At 40.7% G+C, this 15088-nt stretch overlaps 1 protein-coding gene across 5 annotated transcripts in view; it reads right to left on the bottom strand.

Annotated features, from left to right (window-relative positions):
• The window catches only part of tsc2 (TSC complex subunit 2), an 81765-nt gene that overhangs the window by 63314 nt on the left and 3363 nt on the right, over window positions 1-15088 (bottom strand). For all 5 annotated transcript variants that reach the window (XM_041205897.1, XM_041205896.1, XM_041205895.1 and 2 more), the window contains exons 2-7: window positions 8149-8309; window positions 7957-8043; window positions 7372-7479; window positions 5408-5552; window positions 3899-4016; window positions 2902-2950 (exon numbers count right to left, since the gene is read on the bottom strand). In XM_041205897.1, the coding sequence (XP_041061831.1) occupies window positions 2902-2950; window positions 3899-4016; window positions 5408-5552; window positions 7372-7479; window positions 7957-8043; window positions 8149-8283 (642 nt within the window). In that variant the 5' untranslated portion in view covers window positions 8284-8309. The remainder of the gene's footprint in view (window positions 1-2901; window positions 2951-3898; window positions 4017-5407; window positions 5553-7371; window positions 7480-7956; window positions 8044-8148; window positions 8310-15088) is intronic.

Consider the following 15088-nt stretch of genomic DNA (forward strand, 5'->3'; position numbering starts at 1 on the left):
GCAGTAGGCCACTTGGCCCTCTCGAGCCTGCTCTGCCATTCAATAAAGTCATGGCTGATCTGAATGTAACCCCAACCCCACATTCCTGCCTAACCCCAATAACCTTTCACCCCCTCATTAATCAAGAATCTACCTAGCTCTGTCTTAAAAATACTCAAAGACTCTGCTTCCACTGCCTTTTGAGGAAGAGAATTCCAGAGACTCTCAACCCTCAGAAAAAATTTCTCCTCATCTCTGTCTTAAATGAGCGACTCCTTTTTTTAAACAGTGACCCCTGGTTCTAGAATTTCTCATAAGAGGAACCACCCTCTCCACATCCATCGTGTCAAGGCCCCTCTTATATGTTTTAATCAAGTTACCTCTTACTATTCTAAATTCCAGTGGATACAATCTAACCTGTCCAGCCTTTCCTCATAGGACAACCGGCCCATTCCTGGTTTTAGTCCAGTAAACCTTCTCTGAACTGCTTCTAATGCATTTACACCTTTCTTTAAATAAGGGGAGGCAGTGGCATAGTAGTATTGTCACTAACTAGTATTCCAGGGTAATGTTCTGAGGGCTGGGGTTCGAATCCCACCACGGTAATAAAAATATGGAATTAAAGTCTGATGATGACCATGATGCCACTGCAAGAACCCATCTGGTCACTAATTCCTTCAGGGAAGGAAATCTGCCATCCTTACCTGGTCTTGCCTACATGTGACTCTGGGCCCACAGCAACTGTGGTTGACTCTTAAATGCCCAGTGACACCCACATCCCATGAACAAGTTTAAAAAAAAAGACCAATGCTGTACACAGTACTCTAGTTGTGGTCTCACTAATGCCCTATAACTGAAGCATTACCTCCGTACTTTTGTAATCAATTGCCCTCACAATAAATGATAACATTCTATTAGCTTTCCTAATTACCTGCTGTGCTCAGATCCCTCTGAATCTCAAGAGTTCTGCAATCTTTCACCATTTAGATAAAACGCATTTTTATTCTTCCTGCCAAAATGAACAATTTCACATTTGCCCACATTATACACCATTTGCCAAATCTTTGCCCACTCACAAACTATCACATTGTGGCCTCCATGTGTCCTTTTCACAATTTACTTTCTCCCTATCTTTGTGTCGTCAGAAAATTCAGCAACCATCCTTTCGGTCCCTCCATCCAAGTCATTTATATACATTGTAAAAAGTTGAGGCCCCAGCACTGATCTTTGTAGCACACCACTTGTCACCTGCCAACCAGGAAAAGACCCATAATTGCCAACTCTCAGCTTCCTGTTAGCAAGCCAATCTTCTATCCATGCCGATATGTTACCCTACACTATGAGCTTTTATTTTCTGCAATAACCTTTGATGTGGCACTTTATCAAATGCCTCTGGAAATCTAAGTACAGTACATCCACCAGTTCCCCTTTATCCACAATACATGTGACTCCTTCAAAAAACTCCAATAAATTGGTTAAACATGATTTCCCTTTTACAAAACTGTGTTGACTCTGCCTGATTACCTTGAATTTTTCTAAGTGCCCTGCTATAATATCTTTAATAATAGCTTCTAACATTTTCCCTATGGCAGATTATAGGCTAACTGGCCTATAGTTTCCCGTTTTTCAGTTCACCAAAAGGAAATTAGTTAAGATACAAAATCCGAGAGACTGGCAGACACAAAGGAGACCTGCAGGCAAAGCTGAGAACAGGAAAGACACATTTACAAGGAGTTGCTAGCGTGTAATAAAGTTAAACAGGACAGAAAGCTGAAGACATGGTTAAAGCAGGGATTGTGAATTGGACAATTTTATTGCTGCTGCTTTAGTTTTGCCAAAGCCAATCAGACCATTTCACAGGGTTTATTAAAGAGCTCGGATAAAGGAGTTTCTAGGGAATCTATATAGCATAAAGACTGGCGTGAACTTAGCTAAGGAGGTTCTGTAGGCATGTGCTGTTTGGGCAGCAACTGTTTCCGGGGACCTCAGATAGAATATGGTTGCCGGTGAATGCTACTCAAGGGCCAAAACGATTGAGTGAGAAAGTGAAATCCCATGTACCAGAGGCTGAATTAGAGAACTTTGGAACTGCACGTCGTGCCATATGTATGCAGGGAATGTTGCGGATACTTGTGATTGTGTACGATGCATCTCTGTTGTATCGACAATTAAAAGTGAAATTTACCTTTTTAAAAGTATCATTTGCCTTTTAATTTGCGTTGATTCTGATTCGTGAAGTAAAAATTACAAAACGTGAAATTTTGTTGGTAATTTCTTTATTTGGGGGTCATTTGATAAATTTGGTTACTTGGTTTACGGTTCCCCCACGGGGATTGTAACAACCTTGACAAATTTTCATACTCGAGTCTATCTACTTCAAAAGAACAGCAATTTTGTTTTTAAGAGTTCCAAAAGCAGGTGAACACCCTGGTTTGTGAGCAATACAAAATCTTTACCCACCTATTACACATTCTCACTTGGCAGTCTGTGTTTCCAATTTCTACCAATGTGATTTAAAAATGTTACAGTATGCACACAGGTTACATCTTTGTCATACAAGCTGCTAATTATTCTAGAAGTATTAGCTTTCAGGAACGAACATCAAGTTCACATTAACTCAAACCTTGCAGAGCCTATATGAAGCAACCACAGGAATGTAAATGGCTCAGCTCACGGGCATAGTTTAGGAACTGATTCAATTGCCAACAAAAACACTTACAACCATGTTATATTTACCAACAGGTTTTACATGAAAACAATAATACGCAGTATGCCGCACAGATTTTTGTTGATGTTTTTCCTTTTGCAGAGTTGTAGGGAACCTTCTAATCAATTTAAGACATCCTACAGAAAACTGGCAAGTACCCAAAATCTCCAAGGTAACACAAAACAGTGTTTGCATGCTGAATATTAGACACTAACCTCTATATCTGTTGGCACTGTGGTCAGATTACAAAGAACACAGATTTTACTGTAAGAAAACAAAGCAGCATATGAGGACAGATTGCTACACAGGGACTATACATTGCTGTATCACTGCAGATAGACAGAAACCATTCTGAATGCAAATTAAATTGCACAAGCACAAACCTTAGAACCTCGCATGAAAATTAAAATAAAATAGGATAGTTCAAAATCACTGTTTTGCCAATTTTTTTAAATATAATTTTGTAATTTTTTAAATAAATGGTTTTAAATATTATGCAAAGAATTTTGACAGCAATTTTGAAAGGAGGCACCAAATGGATCATTTCAGAACAAACTGTGGCAGAGTTAGTGCAACAGTATATCCGGCAATGCAACAGACTTGCACTACGTAGAATATTTTGATGTATTTATCAATAACAACAGACCCTCAGTGTACCAAAATTCTTGTATAACAGACAACCGTCATACATAGCTCAAGCTACAGCCTACACAAGGGCATTCAGTTTTAGACAGTGTCTGCAAGGTACATTAATGGTGAAAGCAAAATACTGCAGATGTTGGAAATCTGAAATAAAAACAAAAAATGCTGGAAAAACTCAGCAGATCTGGCAGCATCTGTGGAGAGAGGAGCAGAGTTAACATTTCCAGTCTGTATGACTCTTCTTCAGGTCATTAATGGAGCTGTGATTAAGTTCCTATAAAAATAAAATTGGATAAAGGATGGAAGGGCTAAGGAAAACATGGGGAGAACTGAAGCCAATTTTTTCAACTTCTGATCAATTGCCCTTTGTTAAATCCTTGAAAGCCAAACCAGGCCTTGTAGTGGATAATAAAAATGCTGAGCTCCCACATCAGGCTACTGACACTTTCTATCACAGCCTTTAGCTTTGCACAGTTTAAAAGATTTAAGCACTGATAAACAGTTTATACAATTGCAACCGTTACGTATACTATGTAACAGCAAATTTTATGAAAAGCCCTTCTCACTTACTGGACTATCTGAGCCACAATTAGATCCAGGTAGCAGCTGTTGAATTTGACCAGATTGACTAGTACCTCCAGAAACTCCACTGAGAGACCAATATCCAACCACTTGAGGACAAAAGAGGCTTTAACAAGAAAAACACAGAGACACACACATAAGATCATATATTACCTATTAAGCAAGACTCATTCTTATATAGTAGAGGCTAAGCTACCAAATAATAAAAATAAATCTGTTCATTGGCATCTAAGTCTTAACAGCCACTGATTCACCTGGTTAATGGTAAAAACTCAATTTGATACTATCAAAATACAGCACAGCATGTCAGAGGTCAAGACAATGCATCTCATTGTATGGGGTTTCACTTTTGCACCCAGGTCTCCCTCCATGGGGATTTTATGACTCGAGAGCAAGAACACATCCACAAAGAAGCAAGGGGAGGAGTCTCCCTGATTTGCTCTTGATTGCCTCTTAGTAGTATCAGATTGTGAGAAATGATCTGACAGGAGGTCACATGCCCTCTTGGCTGTAAAAGTTACATGTTGCAAAAATATCCAAAAAGGGGGCAAGATGATGGGATGTGGGAGTATCTTCAAAAGAAAGCATTGAACCCTAAAAAAAATTCCAAATATACATGCTATTTCATAGTAACAAAGTTAATATTGACACCACCATTTTAGCCAGAGTTGTGAGGCAGGCTGTGGCTTACGGCTGGACACAGAGGAAACAATTTATTTTACTGCAGAGTCTATTTAAAAAGTCTCAACAAACTATAGTAAACAGGACTCGCCACTGAAACTGCAGCAAGGTCACCCAATAATAGCAGGATAGTTTCTCCCGCATAATGCGACAAATGGAGGATATTTACATCCGCAGTAACCAAAACTCATGACCAAAAGTGCAGCAAAGTCTCCCAATAATAGCAGGGTTATTTCTCCAGCAAAATGCAATGCGTGGAGGATAGGTACAGCTTACAAATTGTGTGTAATATCATTCTCAGTTATTTCCAACAGTGATGCTTCCAGGTCTGATTGATGGAGGAAATTACACAATTATCATCCATTCTGGCTGGGAATGATGGTGTCAGTATATGCAGCCTTAAAATACTCGCAATTATATATTACTTCACATCTTCATTTCACCCTTCAGCTGTCTGCAGAAAAAATAATTTCTTAGTACTTATCAAGTCAAAACAATATTTCAAGCACTATATAAAACTTTTAGAAAGCAATGAAAAATTTTCCACCCCTGTTACAAAAATGTTTTTAAAGGATGGGTCACTGAAGTGTGAGACACCAGACACAGTTGTTAACACACATGCTGCTGCATTTTGTGGGGGCATAAAGCATAAATGTTTCTCTAAGGCTTAATTATTTTAACACCATTAATGCAGTCAGCAAAATTTGATTATTAGTAAAATGAACTCAAATCCAGATCTACAACAACCGAGTTTGAGCCTCAACAAAAATTGCAGCAACCAAGCCAAAGCTCTTCCTAAATACATCACACACATACACAGGTCTTCTTCCAAATAGGTGATGTCTTTTCCATTTTCTGTTAGTGCTTTGAACACCTCTAGTCTCTCAAGTAGGTCACCATTCACTGGATAATCCTTGATGACATGAAAGAAGTGTGCTCGGATCGGGCCAAGCCTTTCCCCCTAATTAAACAAGCGCAATGCATCAGTTAGTTAAATACACCGGCGGTGGTGGTGGTCGGGGGGGGGGGGTGTCAAGAGCACAACAATTTGCATTTACACAAGCGCCTTTAACATAGTAAAACATCCCAACTGGTCTTAATAATTGCAGGCTGTTGGAATACACAATGTATTCAATACCTTTCTAAGATATTGCTGTAATGAAGAGAGTTTCATAACAATTTTATAACTACGTTTCTAAGGAGTGGCTTTCTCCTGCAAAATGTCAGTTTGACTAAATAAAAGACAGCAGTTGACGACTCAGGAACAAAATGTTTTCACTAATATCTGTAAACGTCACTTGTCACGGCCAGTGTTTATTGCCCACCCATAACTAACCTGGAGGTGGTGGTATGTTCTTCTAGGTGGTAGAGGCTGCAGATTTGCAATCTGCTGTCGAAGAAGTTTGTCTGAGAAATGGCAAGATGAGCGTGCGCAAAACGAGCAAAACTAAACTTTGTTACAGATTTTTTTTAAAAAGCTGCAGCCAATGAAAATTAGAAATAAAAGAGTCCATAACTGAAATCTAACAACAGCATCTATATACCTCCTTTAACAGAGTAAACTGTCCCAAGGTACTTCACAGTATTTAGCACTGAGTCACATTAGGAGTATTAGTACAGATGGTCGAAAGGTTGGTCCAAGAGGTATGTTTTAGGAGTGTGAATAAAGAATTAGAAATGTTCAGGGAGAGAATTTCAGAGCTTTGGGCCTAGGCAGCTGAAGACACAGCCGCCAATTGTGGACCAATTAAAAACGGAGGGATGTGGATGAGAGAAGAGATTTCGGAGGACTGTAGAGTTGAAGGATGTCACAGGAAAAGGGATGGACTAAGCCACGGAGGGATTTGAAGACAAAGATGAGGATTTTAAAACTGAGGCATTGCTTGACCAGGAGCCAATGGTGAACGTGACCTCGTGTGAATTAGGAGACAGGCAACAGAGTTTTCGATAAACTCAAGCTTATGTAGCGTGTATGATAGCCCAGCCAGAAGAGCATTAGAATAAAAACAGAATTACCTGGAAAAACTCAGCAGGTCTGGCAGCATCAGCGGAGAAGAAAAGAGTTGACGTTTTGAGTCCGCATGACCCTTCAACAGAACTAGGTGAATCCAAGGAAGGGGTGAAGTATAAGCTGCTTTAAGGTGTGAGTTGGGTTGGGGGAGAGAAGTGGTGTGGTTGTAGGGACAAGCAAGCAGTGATAGAAGCAGATCATCAAAAGATGTCACAGACAAAAGAACACATAGGTGTTGATGTTGGTGATATTATCTAAACAAATGTGCTAATTAAGAATGGATGGTAGGGCACTCAAGGTATAGCTCTAGTGGGGGTGGGGGGAGCATAAAAGATTTAAAATATTTAAAAATAATGGAAATAGATTCCATTATTTTTAAATATTTTAAATCTTTTATGCTCCCCCCACCCCCACTAGAGCTATACCTTGAGTGCCCTACCATCCATTCTTAATTAGCACATTTGTTTAGATAATATCACCAACTTCAACACCTATGTGTTTTTTTGTCTGTGACATCTTTTGATGATCTGCTTCTTCCACTGCTTGCTTGTCCCTCCAACACAACACCCCCTCCCACACACACACACACCACCCCCCTCCAACACACACACACACCACCCCCCCTCCAACACACACACACACACACACAAAATCAACAAAGGGAATAAACACAATTCACAGGTCTGATACTGTAATAACAGGAGAAATAAAAGTATAATGGAAGCACAGTCTAAATCTAGACTGGGCCCTCATAAAAACCATTGCTCACCTGCCCCTGAATAATAGCCTTCATCAGCAGCAGTACTGCATGCCTGGCCTCTGAATGATCATCAGAAATCAAGTCAGCCACAGCTTGCCACACAGCCTCCACCGCATGCTATAATCACACAAAGGACAAAGGGGACACTTCACATGTTAAACCAATTGGAAACTATCATTCCAGCACTGCAAAGGAATGATCTAGAGAAATCTCAATTAAAAATCATACAGCAGAGGCCATTCTGTCCTTCACACCTGTGCTAGCTCCTTGAAAGAGCTATTCAATTAGTCCCACTCCCCATGCTCTTTAGTATAACACAGTAAATATTTCCTTTGCAGGTTTAGATAAATTCCTTTGAGTATTACCATTGAATGTTTTGAACACTTTTTAAGGCAGCGCATTCCAAATCATAATGTGCTGGATAGAAAGAAAATGTTTCGCCTCATCTCCTGCTCTGGAAGAGACACAGTTATTTCAAGAACAACTGTCCGGCTAAATCGCACTGCCGTGGGATTGAAAAAACTGTGCCTGCTACAATTGGATGACCACTTCATGAAAAGGGGCCACCAAGTGAGAGAAAAAAAATGTTCTTACCTCTTCAAACTTCCTGGTCCTGGCTAGGTCACAAACATGGTTGATGGTTTTTATTCTGTTGTGAAGTCCACATTCTACATTCAGATCCTGAGGCAAACATAAAACCAAAAATTATGCACATGAAGCAGACAAAACAGCTTTATAAACATAAACAGAGTACATCCTGGGTTAGGATTTGAACACAATAAATACCTTTAGTATTTCACCCGTGATTATGAGTTCTGCTGGCTTACATTCCGCTTGCTTGGTGTTAATACGGGGGCCGATACCCAGGAGACTTTTGAATCGCTCACGTAAGGACGAATCTTTGCTTGTAGGCTTGGACATGGTCAAGGAGGTCTGTCTTCCCTAAACTGAAGTAAATAGTATTGATTAAGGCTGGAATCAGTTCTGCAGACCAGCAATCAAACATGTTTGTCTATCAACGGAAATGCTACCATGTTCACCAAGCAAGGGTTTGCAGCCCTCTGCTCAAGGCTATCCAGGAGCACTTGAGACGAACTTTGAGCTGAAGGATAACTACAATCAGGTAAAATGTAATATAGCTCCCCGAGTGAACTGTATCAAATGGAACCACAGACACAAAGAAGACCCCAGTAAGTACCAAGTCTGTTAACTTTAGGCAGAGTAACAATATATGAGTGCAACAACTGGCCTCTTGCACATTTGGGCTCAGGAGCATAATTCAGCCAAAGTTCCAAACCTGGTTGCTAGTGGGAGGCCATTCTGTTCCCAAAGCCTGTGCCATCATTCCATTACATCATGGCTGATCTGTATCTTAGCTCTATTTTGTGTGTGGATTGGACTTTGCTTGGAAATGGGATCTAGCTTCAGTTCTGACCCAAAGTATCTGTTAACATTTGCTTCATATACTCTTAGATGAGCTGGGGCAGACTACTGAATGTCAGGCACTGTTTCTAAAAACATACCTTGGCATGAGGAAAGGGAGCAAATTGGAGGGAAAACAAAATGGAACATTTGAGTGTTGGATGAGTCACAATTTGTTCCAGTTAACCATTGGCAATGTCAAAGCCATTGACTTCAAGCCCTGCTACAAACTCCGTACTCTAGCCACTCACTCCATCACCCTTCACAGCCACATCTCAAATTGACCATTGCATTCCTGTTGACACCAAGCTGAGGTTACAAAGCCACATCGCCTTCATGCAAAAGACCACTTAATCCCATCACCGTAACATTACGACTGCATCAGCCCATTTACCGCTTGTAGATGACCTCCCATCCTCCATAAAACCTTTCTGCTCATATCACATCCCACACAGAGTCTTGAGAATTATACAACTCAAGCACCTCCAAAGCTACCATTGAGTGTATAGCAGAACAGGCAATTCAGGCTTACTGGTCTATGTTAGTGTTTATATTCCACATGAGCCTCTCCTGCCCTACTTCATCTAGCTTATTACCAAATCCTATTTCTTCACTCTCATGCTTATCTAGCTTCCCCTTAAATGCAATGTTATTTTCCTCAACTATTCCATGTGTTCAATTACAAATTCAAAGTTCTAACCACATTTGGAGTAAAAGGTTTCTCCTAAATTTCCTGTTGGATTTATTATTGACTCTCATATTTACGACATAGCAGTTGTAAATGATCCAAACACACTGCACGAAATGGAAGTTGTAGCATTGCTGGGGGTAACATTGGCAGAATGAAGTTTACTATAATCCACAAATCAAGAATACTGCCTGAGTGTATATAATTTGAAAGGGACTACTGCACATTCAAAGAAACATGGAAACAACAAACCAATTGACAAAGTTTGTTTGCACGCTTTAGTGCATAAGTGGATCGCTTTTAAAGGTAAAATGCTGATTGTGCTGGATGAACACATTAAAAACCAGGGTATTCAGATTAAACAAACATAGTCCAGAATAATCTTTAACTACACCGCTCTTTGGACTTCCTTTTCTACATTAAAGATGCTATGTATTTTGTTGTGCTATTTTCATATCCTTCCACTCACTTGTTTTAAATTAATATTTTGACAACTTGTGCAAACTCAGTAACTTGGGTTATTTTCGCAGATCTCAAACCTGCCTTTTTGGCATGGAAATAAAACCAATGCAAACACAACTTGTTTATGACAAAGTAGTACGAAAATGGCAAGAAACAAAACTCAAATCTGACATGTTTGACCTCAAAGCTCCTGTTATAAAAATCTACACAAATTCATCAGAAAATTAAATACATTAAGGATGTGGGAGTTTCTTTGTTTAAAATTGCACAAAACTGAAGCAAATTCAATTAACCCTCAAATCACGAATCAGTGTTTGTTGCATCAATACTATCAATGTTATTAGAAAGCTATAATCCAATTTTCTTGGCTCATTTTGGGCTGGTTTCCTTCCTAACCGGCCTAGCTGTATCACTGCAGATTGTCCACAGCAATCCGCACTGCATAATTCACCCCAATTAATTGAAACAAGGTCAGCTTTCCTCCAAACAAGTTCAAACAAAGCAAGATTAAACTGTAATGTAGCACACACGCTCACACAAATTCTCATTCCTACTCCCTTCATCCCCAAGAGCAGTGCCTTAAACTCAGATGCGGTTTCATAGATGCCAGCAACTCTTTTTGGGTCATGAGTGAATTAGTAATTGTATTTGTTGAGTACTTTTCACAGCCCAAAAACACATTATGGCCTGTGTTATCAGCAGTGTAGTATAATCAATTCTAAGGCAGATACAGAGAAACTATTTCTTCTGTTGAGGGTAAAGAAGAACAGAGGAGGCATAAACTTAAAATTAGAACTGGGCAATTCAAGAGTGAAAGCACCTCACCACACAAGTGGTAGTGCAAATCAGAAATTCTCTCTTCTAAAAGATGGTGGATGCTGGGACAATTGAAGTTTCTAAGGCTTGAGGGCAGTAGAAAGGTATCAAGGAATTTTTTTTTAAATTCATCATGGGATGTGGGCATCGCTGGCTAGGTCAGCATTTATTACTCTTCCCTAATTGACCTTGAAAAGGTGGTAGTGAGCTACCTTCTTGAACCACTGCAGTCCATAAGACCATAAGACGTAGGAGCAGAAGCAGGCCATTCAGCCCATCGAGTCTGCTCCACCATTCAATGAGATCATGGCTGATTTGATAATCCTCAACTCCACTTTCATGCCTTTTCCTCATAACCTTAGATTCCCTAACTGATTAAAAATCTGGTTGTCTCAGCCTTGAATATGCTTAACAACCACGCCTCTACAGACCACTGTGGTAAAGAATTCCACAGATTAACAGCCCTCAGAGAAGAAACGCTTCCTCATCTCTGCCTTAAGTGAGTGACCCCTTACTCTGAGATTCTGCCCTCTGGTCCTAGACTCTCCCACAGGGGAAAACAACCTCTCATCATCTGCCCTGTCAAGACCCCTAAGAATCTTATACATTCCAATAAGGTCACCTCTCATTCTTCTAAACTCCAATGAGTACAGGCCCAACCTACACAACCTCTCCGCATAAGAAAATCCCTCCAAACCCAGGATCAACCTAGTGAACCTTCTCTGGACTGCATCCAATGCCAGTACATCTTTCCTTAGATAAGGGGGCCAAAACTGTTCACAGTATTCTAGGTGTGATCTAATTTGTGCCTTGTATAGTTTTAGCAAGACTTCCCTATTTTTACATTCCATTCCCTTTGAAATAAAGGCCAACATTCCATTTGCCTTTGCTATTACCTGCTGAACTTGTATGTTAGGTTTTTAAGATTCATGCACAAGGACCCCCAAATCCCTCTATGCAGCAGCTTTCTTCAGTCTTTCACTATTTAAGTAATATTCAGTTCCTCTATTCTTCCTGCCAGTGCATAACCTCACATTTTCCTATATTATATTCCATCTGCCAAATTTTTACCCACTCACTTAACCTGTCTATATCCTCTGTAGGTTCTTTGTGTCATCCCACCTATTTTTGTGTCATCCGCAAACTTGGACGAGGGAAATTAATGTACTATCACCAAGTCAATAATATATATATTGTAAATAATTGAGGCCCGAGCACTGATCCCTGTGGCATTCCACTAGTTACAGGTTGCCATCCTGAAAATGCCCTCCGTATCCCAACTCTGTCTTCTATTAGTTAGCCAATCCTCTACCCATGCTAATATACTGCCCCAACACCATGGGCTCTTATCTTAAGTAGCCTTATGTGCAGTATCTTATTGAACGCCTTTTAGAAATCCAAATATATTACACCTACTGGTTCCCCTTTCTCTATCCAGCTTGTTACCTCCTCAAAGAATTCTAATAAATTTGTCAGGCATGATTTCCCCTTCATTAAGCCATGCTGACTCTGCTCAATTATATTCTGTATTTCTAAACGCTCTGCCATTACATCCTTTATAATACTCTAACATTTTCTCAATGATGGATGTTTAGCTAACTGGCCTATTGATACCTGTTTTTTGCCCCTCTCCCTTTTTGAATAAAGGTGTTACATTGGCAGTTTTCCAATCCTCTGGGACTTTACCAAACTCTAAGGATTCTTGGAAGATAACTACCACTGCATCCACTATCTCTGCAGCTATTTCCTTCAATATCCTGGGATGCAACCGATCAAGTCCAGGTGACTTATCAGCCTTTAGCTCATTAGTTTCTCTAATGCTTCTCTAGTGATAGTTATTGTATTTATTTCCTTCCCCCTTTTGCCCCTTGATTATTTAGTATTTTAGGTATGCATGTGGTGTAGGTACACCCACAGTGCTGTTAGGGAGGGACTTCCAGGATTTTGACCCAGCAACAGTGAAGGAATGAAGATATAGTTCCAAATCAGGATGGTGTGTGGCTTGGAGGGGAACTTCCAGGTGGTGGTGTCTGCTGCCCTTGTCCTTCTAGATGGTAGTGGTCATCAGTTTGGAAGGTGTTAAGGAGGGATGGTGAGTTCCTGCAGTGCATTTTGTAGATGGTACACACTGGTGCCAATGTGTACTAGTGGTGGAGGGAGTAAATAATTGTGGATGAGGTGCCTATCAAGTGGGCTGCTTTGTCCTGGATGGTGTCAAGCTTGAGTGCTGTTGGAGCTGCACTCATCTAGGCAAGTGGAGAGTATTCTATCACACCCGATTTGTGCCTTGTAGACGGTAAACAGTTTATGGGGAGTCAGGACGTGAGTTACTCACCACAGGTTTCTTTTCCACTGACCTGATCTTGTAGCCACAGTATTTATATGGCTGGTCCAGTTCAGTTTCTGGTTAATGGTAACTCCCAGGATGTTGATAGTGGGGGATTCTGCGATGGTAATGCCACTGAACGTCAAGGGGCAATGGTTAGATTGTCTCTTGTTGGAGATGGTCATTGCCTGGCACGAATGTTACTTGCCACGTCTGCCTAAGCCCAGATATTGTCCAGGTCTTGCTGCATTTGGACATGAACCGCTTCAGTATCTGAGGAATCGCGAATGGTGCAATCATCAGCAATCATCCCCACTTCTAACCTCAAGATGGAAAGAAGGTCATTGATGAAGCAGCTGAAGATGGTTGGGCCGAGGACACTACCCTGAGGAACTCTTGCAGTGATGTCCTGGATCTGTGATGATTGACCTCCAACAATCATCTTTCTTTGTGTTAAGTATAACTCCAACCAAAGGAGACCTTTCCCCCTGACTCTCATTGGCTCCAGTTTTGCTAGGGCTCTTTGATGCCACGTTCAGAAAAACGGCCTTGAGGTCAAGGGCAGTCACTCTCACCTCTCCTCGTGAGTTTGGCTCTTTTGTCCATGCTTGAACCAAAGCTGTAATAAGGTCAGGAGCTGAGTGGCCCCGGTGGAACGCAAACTGAGCATCAGTGAGCAGGTTATTGCCAAGCAAGTGCCGCCGATAGCACTGTTGATGACCCCTTCCATTAATTTACTGATGATCAAGAGTAGACCGAAGGGGTGGTAATTGGCCGGGCTGGATTTGTCCGGCTTTGTGTGTACAGGACATACACAAGCAACTTTCCACATTGCTGAGTAGACACAAAAGTGAGTAAATCGAGAGAAGATATAAATTGGTTGTGAATGGGGAAAACACACGAGGGGCTGAGTGGCCTTCTGTTTAAATTGGCAGAGGTAAGGCAACTGTCATTGAATTATCTAGTCAGCTTCACAATGGAATAACTATGCATTACCCCACTCAGATTCCATTTAATCCACCGGATGCTGCCTATGCAAGAACAAAATACAGAGAATTCTGTCAACAGGGAAGATGGTGGCATAGTGGCATTGTCACTAGACTAATGTTCCAGAGACCCAGAGTAATGGGGACCTGGGTTCAAATCCCACCACGGCAGATAGAGAAATTTGGAATTCAGTGAAAATCTAGCCATGACCATGAAATCATTGCTGATTGTCATAAAAACCCATCTTGTTCACTAAGCCCTTTAGGGAAGGAAATCTGCCGTACTTAATTGATCTGGCCTACATGTGACTCCAGCAATGTTGAGTCTTATTCGTGTATCTCCTATATGAATGAATTAAAAAATACAAAGACCCAAACAACCCCAGGCTTGACCAGGTATTTCAGAAAGATGCATTGCTCCAATATAATCACTGCAATTTGAGAGATCACTTCCTCCACAAACGGCCTTTGTCAGATGCACAGAGGGAGCAGCAATTCCAATTGTAAATGCAAACTTCTTGGCTGTTACAGTACAAAAAAAAGCAACATTTATCTCCAGTAATATGCCAATTGTTCTTCCAGGTTCTGGTTTTTCTTCGGCAACATAGAAAAAATGCTAAAGAGGACAGAAATCAGACTGAAATATTGTCCACGTGAAACGTATTGCTGCAGATTTCTACCACCCACCATTACCACTGGCAAACCTCTAACAACCAACACTGCCCATAATTCTGTTTAGCTCTTTAACCAACTGGACTACTGGATGTAATTTTCAGTCTAAACATACATGGCATTAACCTTTCATATACCACCTTTGCACTTAAATAAACTGTGGTAACACTGCAGCCTGGAGTGTCTGCATGGTACCAGATATAGTAAAAACTTTACTATCCGGTATGCATGGGGAATGGATGGTATCAGTTAATCAAAAATGCCAGTTAATGGAGAGCTCCATTTACCAATGGAATGCAGCGTAATACTTGTAGCATGAACGAATATGCAAAAACTCGGAGTAACAAACAATAT

Source organism: Carcharodon carcharias, chromosome 15, assembly GCF_017639515.1.
Source record: "Carcharodon carcharias isolate sCarCar2 chromosome 15, sCarCar2.pri, whole genome shotgun sequence".
Lineage (NCBI taxonomy): Eukaryota > Metazoa > Chordata > Chondrichthyes > Lamniformes > Lamnidae > Carcharodon > Carcharodon carcharias.